The 17,213-nt window shown below is 35.4% G+C and overlaps 2 protein-coding genes across 2 annotated transcripts; one reads left to right on the forward strand and one right to left on the reverse strand.

Annotated features, from left to right (window-relative positions):
- The first annotated feature begins 307 nt into the window (after positions 1 to 307).
- LOC107920505 (uncharacterized) lies at positions 308 to 7,022 on the forward strand. Its single transcript, XM_016850248.2, has 14 exons — positions 308 to 578; positions 1,401 to 1,491; positions 1,602 to 1,686; positions 2,129 to 2,198; positions 2,695 to 2,764; positions 4,274 to 4,343; positions 4,499 to 4,544; positions 4,640 to 4,892; positions 4,981 to 5,186; positions 5,285 to 5,359; positions 5,967 to 6,027; positions 6,239 to 6,319; positions 6,419 to 6,498; positions 6,758 to 7,022. The coding sequence occupies exons 1-14, from the start codon at positions 433 to 435 to the stop codon at positions 6,834 to 6,836; spliced, it is 1,413 nt and encodes a 470-aa protein (XP_016705737.1). The 5' UTR covers positions 308 to 432; the 3' UTR covers positions 6,837 to 7,022.
- Positions 7,023 to 7,583: 561 nt separating this feature from the next.
- LOC107920506 (uncharacterized) lies at positions 7,584 to 8,518 on the reverse strand. Its single transcript, XM_016850251.2, has one exon. The coding sequence runs from the start codon at positions 8,489 to 8,491 to the stop codon at positions 8,246 to 8,248; it is 246 nt and encodes an 81-aa protein (XP_016705740.1). The 5' UTR covers positions 8,492 to 8,518; the 3' UTR covers positions 7,584 to 8,245.
- Between the last annotated feature and the right edge of the window lie 8,695 nt (positions 8,519 to 17,213).

Genomic DNA, 17,213 nt, shown 5'->3' on the forward strand with positions numbered 1-17,213 from the left:
TCCCTAGGTTATCTTGTAAGCTCTCAAAGATTCAATTGGAGTTGTCAAAAGTGTGATTGAATCATTATGTGAAACCTGATTGCTACTATGAAATATTTATAATTCATAATTGGTTGGTGTTTTTGTTTAGTGTTTATCGTTTAAAATAACTAACATTATTATTATTATGACATGTTAAAAGGTGTATAAGTCTTTGTTGTATAGGTTCCTATATTTTGATGCCTTTTAATGTGGGCACCACCAAATCACTTCTTCCCCTTGACCAAATTACCCTCATCTTTTCCTAGACTAAGATGCCATCATCCGTCTAATTTCGTCCCAAGAATTTTTCCACCATCCAAGTTGCTCTTTTTGATGTTTATCTTTTCTGGGTATCTTGAGAATTCCATCAAATTTTGATTTTTGATTTTTTCCCTTTTTTATTTTCTGGGTATGCTTGTTGTAGAGAGAAGAAGAGTAGTGATGAGCTGGAGGAGAGTGGGGAAGTCACTGCTGGCGCTGCTAGCCCATGCCTTGCTCTTCTCTTTCACCCTTTTACTCGTTCTTAAGCTTCACCATGCCTTCTCCTATTCTTGGTGGTTCGTTTCTCTTTTTTCATTTGCTTAATTTTACGATTGGTTCCTTTTGTTTCACGACTGTTACGTTTTGCGAAAAGCAATGAATTTCCCCCTTTTTTCATTTCGTTGTTTGCATTAACTATATTCATCAAGTCACTTCCATCCTTTTACAATATTCTTGGTTAAACGAATTTTATAACATTCATATAAATCTCTTTTGCAATTAAGGGCTTTTTTCTTTCTTTCTGTGACTTGTATGTTGTTAGTTTTTCCTTGAGTAACATTTTACTTGATTTAAGCAAGTGAAAATTGGGTGGCTTTGAGATGGAAAAGAAGACTAAGGGTGGGGGATTTTCTTTTTGAGATGGAAATTGTGCAAGTTTTATCTGATTAATCTCTAGAATTGTAAACTTGATTGTAGGAAATATTGACTGGTTTGGCTTCTCTATCGGGATAGCCATGGAATTCAAACATATGGCAAGTGTCATGTAATCTCTTTGTTAGGGGTTTAACTGATGGCTTTTTCTCTTCCTTCTCATAGATACTTGATCTGCTTTCCTTGATTTGATCATATATAAGGTTAACAGTGTGAATACATTTAACTAATGATCATGCATAGAGGCTCTCAGGAAAGTGTTAGTTATAGAGTTAACACTGTTAGGTGTATAATATAGGACAGAACCTGCATGCATTTGTTGCAGGTCAGTGTAAATTCACTAGTTCTTCTATAGGCAAGTAGGGAGATGAGAGCATGAAATCATCTTATGCTAGTAAGAAAGTAAACTACTCTTTCTCTGGTTTTCTATTTATTAGAGGCTGCTTGCTTTTTGTTTCCTTGTGCAGGCTTGTATTTGCCCCATTATGGCTCTTTCATTCAGTCGTAGCACGTGGGAGGTTTTCTTTGCCTGCTCCAGCAATCCCTCATGATCGTAATGTATAACAAATCATCTCTAAATTTGGATGTCATCTTAGCTGCGACAAGATGTTTTATGGTGTTATATTCGAAATAAATCCAAATCACTAATGTGATTTTCTCATGCACAGTGGGCCCCCTTTCATACGGTCATGGCATCACCATTGCTTGTTGCTTTTGAGCTCCTTTTGTGTATACATCTTGACAATAGCTTTGGTACGGAGGCAACATTCTCTGGACATTATAATGTAGATGTACTTACTCTATTTAACATATAATCTGTAGATATATGAATTCTTTCTTTATTATTTACTTCTTGCTTTAATATTTTCCATCGTAGTTACACTCCTTGATTTGGTGGATCAAGGTTGTTCAGATTAATGGCTCACAAATTACTTATTATGCTCAAGTTATCGTATTAACTTAACTGATACTCTTTCTATCAATACATTTTAATACTGCTTTAAGTATTATCGATAGTCTGCAAATATTAGTTTCTATCTTCAACGTAGTGAAGTATTTATCTGAACTTATCCCTTGTTTCGAAGGATATACATCTGATTCTTCAAAAGTTTAGTACATCTATATTCTTTTAGCATTTAATTTCTCCATTGGATTATCATATTAAATTAATTCTGTGAAAATCAATGTTCTGCAGTTGTTAATCTGAAGATCGTCTTTATGCCCCTGCTTATATTTGAAATAGCTATTTTGATTGATAATATCAGGTATGTTTCTTTAACCATTATGTTGATCCTCTATTTGTGGTTGAGCACTTTCTGGTACTATAAAACTCTTATGCCTATTAACTGAATCGATTTCGTTCATGTTTTGGCTCCAGCCAATAGGAATCTGAAATCTCGCAAAACTTCTTGACAACCTTAAAAAATTAATTAAATCCAGTATCATGATATCTGGTTATTTATAGCATGTAGTGTGGACTGTATGCTTCTTGCCGACTTCATCTCTTGTTTCTTGACTTCAAAAAAATCATAAACACATTTGGTGTCCTCCTTTTGATCCTCACCCGGCCCAAAAATTCTGTTGGGTTGCATTGCTTTGAGTCTACAGACTTTTCCATTAACTATAGCAAGGCCATTGATGTTTTAGTATTTTAGCAAAGCACGAAGCCTGTTGTAGGCAGGTATTCAATGTTCCTGTTATTTAGTTCTATGTTATCAACCGTTATAGATGCAATAACCATTTTTCTTTAATTTTTAACAGGATGTGCAGAGCTTTAATGCCCGGAGATGATGAAAGTATGAGTGATGAAGTGATATGGGAGACCCTTCCAGTAAGTTTGTAATTATTATTGACTAAGTGATTTATTTTAGGAATAATATATAACTCATGAAATAAAATTCTTCATTAGCCTTAGTGCTTGGTTCTACATACTCATAAGTTTCATAAATGATGATTTCTCCAGTGGCTTTGCACCTTTATCAATTTTTGGTTTTCATTTCATCTTTCATCAGACAAGGCATGGAATTATAATGTTACTGGTAATGGTAATCATCGCTCTGATCAGTCTCTCAACTTTTATTGGAATGCATGACAAAACGATCAAGCATGCATATAAATATAATGCATGTCTGCATGGGATGCGTATATATGATTCAAAGTTTAACCATTATCCCGGATTTACTACCTTGTAGGCATTGGCCTTAATTGATGTGTACTTAGTTATTGCAATTTGAATTGAGAAGAACCAGTTATGAGATTGGTTATGTATCATGTATTGTTTCCATTTTTTTACTTTTGAAAATCTAATTTGGTTCTGTCCCCTTGCCATTTTTCTTTGGATGTTAGGAGAAGATGTTATCTCCTTGTTCTGTGAACTGTCAGAAGACCCCCCCCCCTTCTTAATTTTTAACAGTGATTAGAAAAAGTATATTAGATTTTATAATTGCTGAATAAGAGATAAAGTTTTTTATCACATTTTTTTTATTTTTTATTTTTGACAAATAAGCAGAGGTTTCGCTTTAGACTAAATTACCTAATTCTGCTGTAAGGTTATACTCTCATCTAGCTCACTTTTGTGAGCCTCAGCCTTTTAGTGAATAATTGACTCTCTTATTCCAGATCCTTAACCACATTTCAGTTCAAGTTATCATTTAGCTTATCTGGTTCTATGTAGCACTAATCCAGCTTTCTCATGGTGATTAAGTGTTGGTTGGCAGTTTGTTGTACCAACAAAACATATTCAAAACCTTTACTTGAATTCTTTTGATTCTTGTATCTTTGATCAAGAAAATTGCTTGAGGAGATACATCTGAATTGATTCATATTTGACTTGCTCCAATTTTGGAACTCAGAAGCACTGTATTGTATAAATCTTCCTCTTTTGTATCTCCATGTTTTATCTCTACTAGCCTTTCTAGAGGTGCACCGTTCAATAACTATTCTGAACGTTATGTTGCTTTTAATTAAGCATGAGATTTGCTTTCAAGATACATTTTTTAACTTGGGACAACTTGATTGAAAATGAACAATAAATTAAAAGTTTACCCCCTATCATGTTGGCTCATACGGTATTAAGAAAGAGGAAAAGAAACAATGTGAAAGAAGTAGAAAAAATGATATTAATGTTCAGTTTAACTAACTTTTCACATTTCTAACTGCTTGTTGTGAATGCATCATACTTAAAAAATACTCATATTTAACCAGAGTATATGCTCAGTTTGATAATGGTAACAATACATATGGTCCATGATGATCTACTTTTTAATATCTAATGTTAAAGTATTGTGCCCTGATAATTGTTCAGAGAACTGATCTTAAATTTCTGGTATTTTATTTGTAGCATTTTTGGGTTGCAATATCTATGGTCTTTTTTATTGCTGCCACAACTTTCACTCTTTTAAAGTTATGTGGTAAGTTGTTTGTTTAGTCATAATTCTCTTGACCTAGTTTCTTTTTTCCTTTTCTTTATGTACTATTCAAGCTGCATTTATTCTATCTTGTTATAAATGTGAGTTGTTCAAAACGTGCAATGCTAATACATTAATTGATCTTTAACGACGTGTAGGTGATGTTGCAGCTCTCGGCTGGTGGGATTTATTCATAAATTTTGGGTAGAATACGATCATTTTCATGTGATGATTTTTTTTTTTGGCTTCTCCTCGGTTCCCTTTTTTCTATTGGAATTATCCTTTTTGTTTTGTTGCAGTATTGCAGAGTGCTTTGCCTTTCTTGTTTGTACAAAGTGGTATAATCCAGCAATTCATCGAAATTCCCATCTTGGACAAACCAGCTCATCTTCAATGAGTACGAGATACCTGGACTGGAACAGAGGTTTGGTAGTATCTACTGATGAAGACATGCAACAGAACAGTGGAATGTGCAGCATGCAAGATATTGGAGGGCATGTTATGAAAATTCCATTTATTGGTTTCCAGATCATGCTTTTCATGTACTTAGAGGTATTTTTATTGTTTAGAAGGGCCTTTGTTTGTTACTTTTCCAAATATTAAAGTCGTACCTTAAATACATATTAAACTGTGATGCCAGGGAACACCACCTAGTGCAAGAAATATATCATCTCCAGTCCTTTTTTCTCCTCTTCTGCTGCTGCAAGGAGCTGGGGTTGTTCTTGCTGCATATAGATTGATTGAGAAAATTGTTATTTTAATACATAGTGAAGCTGTCTCTGGAAGATACTTTGATATATCATCAAAAGTGGTTGAATTTTTTGGGATCTTGCACCGTGGGTCAAGGTAGTTTTATTAGGAGTTGGACTTTAAAAAATTGATTAGTGAAAAAAATTAATCATTGCCAAGCAAGACTCGTCATTTATGTCTCTTTCTTTCAACAGGTTGCTGGGTTGGTGGTCTATTGATGAAGGAAGTCGAGAGGAGCAGGCTAGACTTTACTGTTCTGGGGCATCTGGGTATGTTTTGTATTTTATGTTCTGGTTCCTTTAGGCATTCATTCATCTAGCAAAATGTATAAGCAACAATTCTGCCTGCTTTCTTGAGGGACTTCTTAGATTTAAAAAGCATACCAAAAATGGTTTCTCCAGCATAGTATGATTTTTCTGAAAGTGGAAAAGTTTTCATTACCAACTATCAGTATTCATTTATAGCCGCACAAGAAATGCAGTAAAGTTACCAGTTATTCACCTTTATCCGTTAGGATTATGTCCATTCATTTCACCACATGGTGACAACCTTTTAAATCTTCCATCCATTACTGGTTGAAAGAAAAATAAATTCTCCCATACATGTATATTCCATTCTGGTGTTCTGGCTTACTCTTCTAGTTTATTTTTCATGAAAAGAATGTTTTAAAAAGCATTGGAAACTAAAGAATGGAGTCTGCATGATGAGTTATTGTTGTTATGCTGAATTTATCAACAATGCTTGTTTCTTCTCATCATAAGTACCAGTTGCTTCCATTGCATGCTATGGGGCTCCTTGAGTATTACAGAGATTGTAACAGGTTTTTCCTCCTCTTGTCTCTATGCTGATCTTATCTTTCATCCTCTTAACGTTCAGATATAACACTTTCTCACCTGATTCTGTGAAGAAAATGCCTAAATCAGATCTGGTTGAAGAGGTACACCCAGTACTTGTTATCTTCAAATCGTAAAAGTATAAGCTTATGCTTTAGTTTAAGTCTGTTTTTTTATTTTTGAATGAAATTTAATTGAAGTCTGCTTTACTTTTGCAATTGTTTTTGTCCAACTTGATGGCTATATAATATGTGAAATCCTGTTTACCATCTAATGATGTTGTACTGATAAAATCTTCATTTCTTTTAAATACAGATTTGGAGATTACAAGCTGCAGTCCGTGAGCAGACAGAAATCACACAATTTAGCCAGCAGGAGTTTGAAAGACTTCAAAATGTATATTTCAGGAGAAAACATAAGTTCTAACCTAGTTATTATAACTGTTGAGCCATTATCTATGGCGTTGCATACTTGTTAATTTAATGAATCTGTCAGGAAAAGATTCTCTGTAGAGTTTGCTTCGAAGAACAAATCAACATAGTCCTCCTCCCATGTAGGCATCATGTCCTCTGCAGGTATTCATATCTACCCATCCCCATAAATACTGCTAAAGTTCGTTCATTCTGGCTATCACGTGCTCTATCAGTAATGATTAATGCATTGATATATCTCCTAAATCTACGGCTAAGGCATCATAAATTCTCATGTATGTATGTTTATGGTAATTACTTACAAAATTGTAACCTTTGTCTTATGACCATGCATAATATTACATTTCTTATCAAAGGATGTGGAATCTTGCATTCTTTTTTATCTGACTAATTTGCATCTCAGTACATGCTGTGAGAAGTGTAAAAGGTGCCCAATCTGCCGTGTTTCTATCGAAGAGCGACTGCTGGTGTATGATGTGTAGTCTGAAATTACCTGTAGAAAAAATTCATGTAAAGTTTTGAAGAATTGCTTGTGATTTTTGGTGAAGCAAGCATTGAGAAGCAGGTCAATTTGGTTTCTTGGAACAAGATACAGATGTGTAATCGCATCCAAGAATTGTAAATAACATTTGGTTGCATTTATGTAATGAAATTTAGGGATTTTGACATGATACAAAGTTTCGATGAAATAACATTAGTGCCGAAGTATCTTTTCACTTTGTTAAAACTTAAAAATGATCTTTAATTAATGATGTTCAAACTGGAGCTTTACTTAGTTCATAAGCAACTGTAATGAAAATCAAGGCAGTAATGTGCTTTTATCAAAACTGAAGTCAACGACCTCAACAAAAAAGATGGTATAGGAGATTGTACATAATTGTTTACATGTGCCATAAGTTACATCCAGCATCAAATGCCTATTACTGTTGCTTGGCTTACAAGTTAACTGTTAGTGCTAGGGCATTGGTGTGGAAGATGTAAGTTATGGCACATGAATGCCATGATTGAAAAGAAGACATGCCCATGCATTCAACGACCTGGTCAATATGGATGGATTGGCAGGCTGGTTTTGCTAGCTCAATATCGCTGACCCAAGCCATGCCCATGTCCATGCAATTTCAAGTTGTTATTCTACATTTTATCCCCTCTCTAAGAGGGGTCTTAGATTTAAGCTTTTCCAACATATATAATACATATGTATACATGTAATATAGTAATAGTTTAATGAATTATTGATATTAAACAGTAGTTTTTTGTTGATTGAAAATGAAGCAGACAACCATGACATGACCATGTGTGGTGGTGGGGGTTGTGTATACGGAGGCGCACGTGGGCTTTGCCTTTCATCTTACTCTTTTCTTTTTGATAGTCTATTCCCTCATCTTGTTGGACAGAGTGTTCAGATTCAAGTTTTGTGAAAGAAAGAAAAAAAGTTGATAGACCATCTAACCTGACTAGACTTGGTGTTTAGTTGGAATTCAATATGACTAATAGATATGGGAAGGTTTCATACCGGAAGAAGAAAACTAAACTTTGAGCAATTCATGAAATAGGCAAAGCCCGAAACTCGTTTATCAGCTTCTATTTCACCATCTGAAAGCAAATGACAGAAGCTAAAGAGCAGTTGCATTGATCCTTTTGACCTCCAATCCCATGGTGGATCAATCTCCATGTCACAACAACAGTAGCAGATTTAAAAGAATAAAGGAGCATATGCTTTGTTAACTAATAATATCAAAGATTTTAATTCAAGCTATCTAATTTACATCCAGGCCATAAGGCCATGGCATACAAAAATTGTTTTTTCAACTTTCCGATAATGATATCCGCCGCTGGAAAAGTATTTACACTCCACCATGAAATGAAGAAATAAAAAGAAAAAAAAGGAGTTTCAATCATGCCAGCAAAGGAGCATAACAACACATCTACGGATTATATAAAGCTTAGCCCTTTGCTCTCGGAGGACCCCTCCAACACCTCTGCTTGATAACCTTCTCTTTGAGGCTCCCATGCTGCCACTGCTCATCTTCATCTCTACCTTGTGCTGCTGCGGAAGTGAAAGAGGGGTTCTTATAGGGAGGAAAGTGTGGTCCTGCCTTACATTCATTGGTCTAGAAAAGAGCCATGGATGGGGCATGAAAGGGCGTGCAGTGCCCCCTAAGTCACCAGACAACACCAATTGGACCCCACCCCCCACCCCTCTCTATCTCCCCCATTTTCATTGCCATGTCATACTCTATATCTTAGCTTTTTTTTGTAGACATCACCCTCCAGCACAACGGGTCGGCCATGATTTTCAATTAGCTAAGCAAATTTCTCTGTGGCTATAATTATTTATGCCCATTGCATGCCTTTCAATTTTGTGGATGATGACTGAGAAGATTATTATTAATGGATGATGAGGTTCATCTTTTTGTTGTTTCTTTCTTGTTTTGTTTGGAACCAACTTCAAATATATATATATATATTCATCTTAACTTCCTATCATCTATGTAGGGACATGGGGCTTCATTCAAATTAACAATGTTATCATGGCTGGTTAAATTTCTACTTTATTTAAAGTAACCTACACGATGGGTTGATAATGACTTTTGATGAAACAAGAAACTGAGTTTTGGTTGGTCCATTTTGAAGACACTGTGCAAGAAAAACTCATTATCAGAGAATTATAATTAATTATTTGCTAATTATATATTTCCTCATAGCAAGTATACATGTAAAATTGGCAGCAGACCAAATAAGACTAAGATCCCACGGACTTTATTGTAATTCTTGAGTCTCAATTCACTTACATCTGGCTTTTCATTAGGTTGAAATCCTGGTGAAGCATTTGACAGTGGTCACAGTGTAGATGCATAATTGAATTATTATATAATAATATAAAAATGGAATGAGATGTTGTTTTGCATTTCCAAAACCCAAACCAAGGGTCAAATCTCCCTGTTTCGGCTAGTTGGCAGCTGGAGTTAATTCATCTTTGCTGCAGTTTGAAGTCACTCTGCAATAATCGATGTTGGGTTCAGTAAAAAAGAACTCGATAAACCTTAAAGAATGGTTCTGAGTGTAAGTATTGTCTTAGAAAAGATTTATTCTCGAGTCCCATCTAATTTAATTGAGATTCAATGTAATTATAATAAAAAAATCAGTCTACAATAAAATTGATCAGAAATAGAACAAAAATCCGCTAAAAATCAGTAACCCCACATGCCAAAAAAAAAAAACAAAAATGAAGTCAAGGTTGGGTTATGACCAAAAGATTCCATTATAACAGTACAAAAATAAGATTGATAAAAGCAAGGTAATGAGCTCAAAACCCTAGTAAGTGATTAGATTAAAATAAATAAAGCAAGGCATGCACCACTTGCTTTGCTTGGCCTCGTGTTCCTCCCATTTAAACTATTCAACTTCCATTAACCCTATGCTGTGTAAAAAAATATGGGGTTAAGAGCTGTGTCCATTCTTTTTAAGAGTGTAGACAAGATTTTAAGATGCTGTTTGTAGTGCCTGTTATGTACATACTAACATAATCTCAGACTTGGGTTGTTGTATCAATTTGGACATTTAAAATGGTGGCTGCTGTAATAGTGTTTACATTTTATAGCAAAAAAATGGCTTTGGTTGCATACTAGGGTCAGAGTTGCACGTGAAGTTACTGTGATTTGTAAATGGCTTTGCCTCTGTTACACTCTAGCATTAATTATTTCTTAGTCCCATCAACAAGTTATTATATCATGCAACTTCTTTCCCACATCACCTTCCTTCATACGTCAATTAGTGAAAGAGTTAGCATTACATTTGCCCCGTCCAATACATGCCTGCCCCTAACCCCTAACCCTTTGTCTTCCAGGTGAGTAAAGAGGTTTCCAAAAATTTGTCTTCTTATTGTGGTATATGTGCTTCCAATCCCTGTGATGTTAGTTTCTCTATTTCTCTCATTTAAAAACTAAACTTCACATGGTAATTGAATTTGTGATAAATTTTATTTTGTATTACTAATTAGAATTTAATTTTTAAATCAACATTAAAACATTATGTATTCAAATTTAACTATTGTGTTATTAATTAAACCAGTAAAGAGATTAAATTCTTAATAATAAAAACAGATTGACTAAAATACAAAAGTCTAAAGAGTACAAGGACCAAAAGGCATAATTAAACCTTATTATTTACTAGTGCATATGATGATTTTTAGATTCAAAATTTCTCCATGTACAAAGCTGTCTTGTAGTAAAAAGAAAGGAAAAGGATTATGTAGAAAGCCCAAATTTGCCCCAGCCCAACAAACTAAATTAAACCCAAATACAAGCCCAGCAGACCTAAATCCACTACCCTAGAGCCCGATAAGCCCAAAAACCTTAAAAATTTTGGGAAACCCTAGCCTTCAGGGTATCCTAGGCTGCCGCTCCCCTGCTGCTACCCATGTGCGCCCTCGGCACGCACACCGCCCGAGGCCTGGCAGGCTTGCACCAAAACGGCAAAAAACCGTGAACTCCGCCCTCGTCAACGCCTCCAGCTGGTCGAACCTGCAAGAAAAAGGAAGAAATGACTACAAAGGCAAAGAAACAGTGACAGAGATGAAGCCAAAATAGTAGATCAAACAAATGTAAAAGGAGGATTTTCTTTGTAAAAAAGGGCATATCAGAGAATCAGAGATAAATAAAAAAATAAAAAAAGGTTGCTGTTTTTGTTCTTCATTTTGCTGTTTTTGTTCTTCATTTTTCTTCTTTTTCGATTTATTTATTTATTTATTTATTTTAAATCGTTTTTTAAGAAAACTGTTAATAAATAAAAAGGGTATAAGAAAGGGTTACCTGAATCTGTTTGTGCCTTGCTGGTGGCCGGAGAGGAGGAAATCGAAGAGTTTTTCGGTCTTCCTTTGATCCTTGACGGTTTTTAGCTAGTTTTAGGGTAGATCGGAGTTACCCGGGGTTAAAGCGGTTAAAAAGGGGGTCGATTTAGAGTTTCCGCGGTGGCCGACGATGGCGACGGCGCCGAAGCCTCACTAGACCCTTGGCCGGATTTTTGGAGAGGGGAGGGGATTTTGAGAGAAAAATCAGCTTTTTTAAGAGAAATGGAAGAAAATGAAGTTTAAATTATTTTTTTTATTTATAAAGGCATTAGAAACGGCGCCGTTTAGCTATTAGGGTCAGGTGCCAAAACGACGCCGTTTTGGCCCTGACCCGCGCGGTGACCCGACCCTAGGGGGAGGATCCGCGTGTTTTCAAAAAAAGGGATATTTATGTGCGCAGTCCCCCCGCGTTTGCAACGCGTTGCAATTTGACCTTTTTTTCTTCCTTTTCTTCTATTTTCAATTTAGCCTTATAAGTTTATTTCTGTCTTGATTAAGTCCGCATTAAAGCGCTGCGTTTTGAAGGTGGGAAATTTTCCCTTTTGGTCCCTCATGTCAAACGCGCGTTGCGATTTGATCCTGGGACGTTTTTTTTATTTATTTATTTTCGATTTCTTCCCTTAAATTTTGTTATGACTTTAGTCTAATCTTTTTTTTATTTATTTATGGTATTCTGCATATATTATTTATTTACCCTTTTTTTTCTCTTTAATTTTTATTTTCTATTCTTCATTATTTATGCTTTCTTTTCGTATTTCAATGTATCATTGTTTTATTTTACTTTATTTTATTTTTTTAGCTTATTATTATTATTATTATTATTATGTATATCTTTTAATTCCAAATTTCATTATATATATATATACATACATATATATTCTCCGTATTTTTACAATCTCATGTATATACACATACTTATATATATTTTTATATTTTATAATCTATATACATATCTATATACTTTTTTAATTTTCATGAATATAAATATATACAAAATTTCGTGTTTAGATTTGGGAAAGTCGTACCCTAACTTACTGGATTTCGACTTTCATAATAAATCTAAAGACACGAATCTTTTTAAACTCAAGTTTTTTAAGCAATCTCGGGAATTAAGAAAAGACCGTGTCCTAACTTACTGGGCATGATCCCTTTTCTAAACCCGAGATAATTAAATATTTTTTAAATAAGTAAATTTTTGGCATTTATTCTCGTATTGGGAATTCGATACGTTGTGTCCTAACGCATTGGATATGACACGTCGTTTTCTCAAGATGAGGATTTTTCTAATAAATTTTCGGTATTTATTCTCGTATCGAGAATTCGAGACATTGTGTCCTAACTTACTAGATATGATTCTTTTTCGCGATTAACGTGAAATATGCCCATTTTCCAAAAAAATTTCAACATTTCAATAAAGAATTGTATTTTTAAATCTCTTTAAAGTTTTCAATTTTAGACATTAAGACATTAACTAATCAACTAGGTACCAATTTTGGGCGTTACGAGGGTGCTAATCCTTCCTCGTACGTAACCGACTCCTGAACCCATTTTTCTGAATTTCGTGGACCAAACTCGTTGTTTTAATAAAATTAAATTGTTTATTAAAAACAACCACTTTTACGAGGTGACCCGATCACACCTCATCAAAAAAGATTGGTGGCGACTCCCGTTTTCGTTTTCGTTTTTAAAATCCAAGTAGACCCCGATTTCATCCAAAAAATGGTGTCAACAGCTTGGCGACTCCGCTGGGGACTTTAAATAAGAGAGTCAAGCCACGAGTTGATTATTTCTTGTCTTTTTTTCAAAAGTTGAAAATTTGATTTAAATATACGATCCTCTCATTGCATTTCATTTGTTTTGAGTTATAGTTTTAATCATGTTTTGTATTTTAAATTTTTATATCTTTCTGCATTGCATTGCATGACCACTCGGTCATACCCTTTTAAGTGGGAGTGAGAAACTAGTCCTTCGTGAGATTTTCACCTCCGTGCAGGATAGTGGATCACTTTCGGGATACATCTGTACCTATGTCTTCGTGAGATTTTCATCTCCGTGTAACCATAAGGAAATGTATTCCCCTGAACCGAACTCGGTCCGTATGAGCCTATAATGGGTGAAGATTGAGGAATCTGCTGGTTAGAGTACCCTTGCTTTAGAACCAAACCACATGTAGAAGACCTTAAGAGCCCACCCTAGGTAGAACTACTTTGAACCCCTAGTAGTTACCCGATTAGGTGCTTTTTTTGTTTCTTTCTTGTTTACTTTTGCTTTGTACTAACCTGTTTTGTTTTGGTTATGACTGCATTGCATTTTCATCATAGAAAAGAGGTGTTGATTCAAATTTGATTGCTAAATAGAAAAACTTGTCATGGAAAACGAATTTCTTGATAAAGTAGAATATGATGCGACTGCCTGATTATGGACTAATTAAACACAATAAGAGAAGGTTAGAAGTTTGTGGAGGAATATACGACTACGCTTAGCTGCCTGAGGATTCAAACCGACAAAGATCATCCGAAAGCAGTCACGAAACTAAAGAGCATCGTGGGGGAGCATTGGGTCGTGGCTTGGATCAAACAAGAAGGAGATAGTAGAGACATATTTTGAAAATTCACAAGATTTGATCCTAGCTTCCGTATGAAGAAGGAGATCAATGTATTCACCTGGAATATGAGGGCAAAGCCGCATATGTAATCTGTTTTATGTAAAGAAATTTGTCTTCTAGAAAAGTTGTTTTAATGAAATTAAATTCAGAATCAATGCTTCTATTTCTTTTTGCATTCATTTCACGCATTTGCATTACAGTGCATCATATGCATTAGATTTTCACAAAAGGACCCTAATTAGGTAAAATTATTTCAGTTAACCTGGAAACCAACAAGAGTCAACCAATCAAACATCGCTACGGTACCCGTCTCAAGACAAAAGTAATGGATCAGAGGTTAGAAAGATTGGAACAATTGCGAAAAGAAATACAAGATAAGATGCAAGAACAATTGGATAAAATCCAACAAGACGCACTGAAATCCCAAAGAATTATGAGCCAACTGACACAATTATTGGCTGATAAAGGAAAGAGCCCTGTAATCAATTCGGGAGTTGATCAGGAAGGCCCTGTTTATCCTCTAGGTTTTGCCCCAATGGACACTCAAGCACAACCGGATATGTGTCCACATGGAGCGCGTGATCACATTAGACCATAATGCCAAGTCGGTGCCTCAGCACCGATGAACTTCCCAACAGGCTCATGTTCCAATCCAATGAATGATCCAACTAATCCTGCAGTTCCTGATTTAGATGAAATGACTGAAATAGAGAAAACAATGGTAGAACTGCCAAAGCAACTCGAAGATCGGTATAGGTGGTTAGAAGAAAAACTCAAAGCAATGGAGAATGCTAATTACCCTTGTGGGGTCGATGCCAAGGATCTAAGTTTGGCCCCAGATCTAGTACTCCCGCCAAAATTCAAGGCTCCAAAATTCGAAAAATATAATGGGACTAGTTGTCCTGAAGCTCACATCACGATGTTCTGTCGAAAAATGACAGGATACATTGATAATGATCAACTGTTAATTCATTGCTTCCAAGATAGTCTGATCGGGTCGACTGTAAAATGGTACAACCAGTTGAATCGTGCCAATATCCACTCATGGAAAGACTTGGCACAAGCTTTCATAAAGCAATATGGTCACGTGACAGATATGGCACCTGACAGAACTACACTGCAGAATATGGAAAAGAAGCAAAGTGAGAGCTTCAGGCAATACGCCCAAAGATGGAGAGAGGTAGCGACACAAGTCCAACCACCTCTTTTGGAAAAAGAAACCACGGTACTTTTCGTCAATACTCTGAAAGCCCTATTTATTAACCACATGTTGGGAAGCGCTACCATGAGCTTCTCAAATATGATAATGTCTGGTGAGATGATTGAAAACGCCATAAGAAGTGGAATGATAGATGCGGGGGAAGTTGTCAAAAGATCAACCCCAAATATCAAAGAAAATGAAGTGAGCAACCTGAGCTTGTATAAGAAAGGGTATTCAAAATCGGTCACTGTAGGCCAACCGAGGGTCGTAACTGCCGGCTATCAAAGTATTAATACCGTACCCAAAGAGTGACCTGAGAAAGAATCAGGCATTTGCCTTTACACACTTAGGAGTATTTTGAACAATGGGAGTGTGGAGGAGATCCCTGTACTTTTTAGAACTAATTCGGAGTAATGTCCAAAACATGCTTATTGCTCTAAGCCTAGGGGCAATAAGAATCCTTTTGTGAGATAGGCTTATGTCTTACATCTTTATTTCAATAAAATACATCTTTGCTTCTCGCTTCGAGCAAATATTCTTTTATTGTTTCCATTTCATTCATAATCATGTTATACAAATAAAGATTCTTAGATTCTTTTATTCTTTGGATCTACTTTCGTCCCTATAACAGGTCTTCAAATATCAAGAACATGAGCGACACTACTATTGACTCAGAACCTCCTTTTGAGCAAAATATGTGTCCAGATTAAACTTCAAAACTTTGGAGATAACTGAGACTGTAGCTTATCTCCTGATTTGTTAAAGACGGAAGAACAAAATTCTACTTTACACAGAATCGATGGAAGTCATGGCCTTTTTCTATGTGGGGCACAGATGTCATAGGGCCGATCTCACCTAAGGATTTTGACGATTATCTTTATGGTCATCAATTACCTCACTAAGTAACCAGAAGCTGCTTCATATACCAGTGTCGCAAAGTCAACAGTCTGCGAATTCTTGAAAAGTCATATGTTAGTATGAAATGCCGAAAATGAGCATACCTGACATTGCACTAAAATTGAACAACGGCACGATGTCAGAAGTTTACAGTCTGTTCAAGGTTAACACATTTCGCCCCAAAATGCATGGCGCGATGGGAGCAAAAATAAAACAAAAAAAGGAAGAAAAAAATTGTTACTGGGGCAACACTTTGCCTTATCACAGTTTTACTCATTAAGGTCAAGATTCCTTCTCTCCGAGTGTTGAATTAGATCCCAATTGAAGAGAAATGTTCAAAGTTATCCGTCTGGATCAAATGCATCAAAAACAAAAGACGCAAGCTCAACAAAGAAGGGTCGCCTTAGAGAGTTCTATGAGGAGAACCTAGCATTGAAAAAAATCCTCTCCACACAAAAAGGACTTTAGAAGAAAGAGGATATCAAACTGAAAAGAACCTTATGTGGAAGGCTTTATCTAGAGAAGTGTTGATTTTGACCAGAAAGGATAGCAAGAACTTACTTGATCCTACGAGTGCGAATTCAATCAAGGAATGTCCAAAAAAAAAGAAAAAAAGCAAAAGAAAAAAGAACAGAAAAAAAAGAAAAGAAGAAAAAGAAAAGAAAAAGAAAAAGAAAAAGGAGAGGCCAAGGTGAAAACCCACAAAGGGCGCATTGAGACCAAAGGGGTTTTGAATTGAAAACTCAGGAATGGACAATTCAAATTTTGATCAAAAGTGGGGCATGCGGTAGTCTTGTCCTCTCTGAATTAGCAAGAAGGAGAGACGCTACATCTTGGGACATCAACAAAGTCTTCTAGGACTTCTAAACACATATCAAGTTCAAACGGGTCCTCAAGAAGTGTGGGGAAGAGAAGCTCATGCTATGATATCTGGGGCACCTGTTTCCATTTTATTCATTCTTTATTTTGGCAAAATATGCCATCTTGATTAATTTATTCTCATTTTGTATCTTAGCAAAATTTGCTATCTTGATTTATTTATTTTGAGCTTTGTTCTCAATAAAATTTCATCTTGCCCATTGTGATAATCCTTTTCATCTTATTCATTTTGAATCTTAGCAAAATTCACTAACCTGCTTAATTTATTTGTTTAAAGCTCTGCTCTCAATAAAATTTCATCTTTCCCATTGTGATAATCTTTTTCATCTTATCTTAGCAAAATTTGTTATCTTGATTAATTTATTCATTTTGAGCTTTGTTCTCAATAAAATTTCATCTTGTCCATATTGATAATCTTTTTCAAGCAT

Source organism: Gossypium hirsutum, chromosome D13 (assembly GCF_007990345.1).
Source record: "Gossypium hirsutum isolate 1008001.06 chromosome D13, Gossypium_hirsutum_v2.1, whole genome shotgun sequence".
Taxonomy (NCBI): domain Eukaryota; kingdom Viridiplantae; phylum Streptophyta; class Magnoliopsida; order Malvales; family Malvaceae; genus Gossypium; species Gossypium hirsutum.

Excerpts from the sequence above, each read along its gene's own strand:
- LOC107920505 (XM_016850248.2), top strand. The coding sequence starts at position 433 with ATGCTTGTTGTAGAGAGAAGAAGAGTAGTGATGAGCTGGAGGAGAGTG. Across the intron at positions 1,687-2,128 it reads ACATCTTGACAATAGCTTTG|TTGTTAATCTGAAGATCGTC; the intron begins GTACGGAGGCAA and ends AATGTTCTGCAG. Across the intron at positions 4,545-4,639 it reads GATTTATTCATAAATTTTGG|TATTGCAGAGTGCTTTGCCT; the intron begins GTAGAATACGAT and ends GTTTTGTTGCAG.
- LOC107920506 (XM_016850251.2), bottom strand. The coding sequence starts at position 8,491 with ATGCCCCATCCATGGCTCTTTTCTAGACCAATGAATGTAAGGCAGGAC.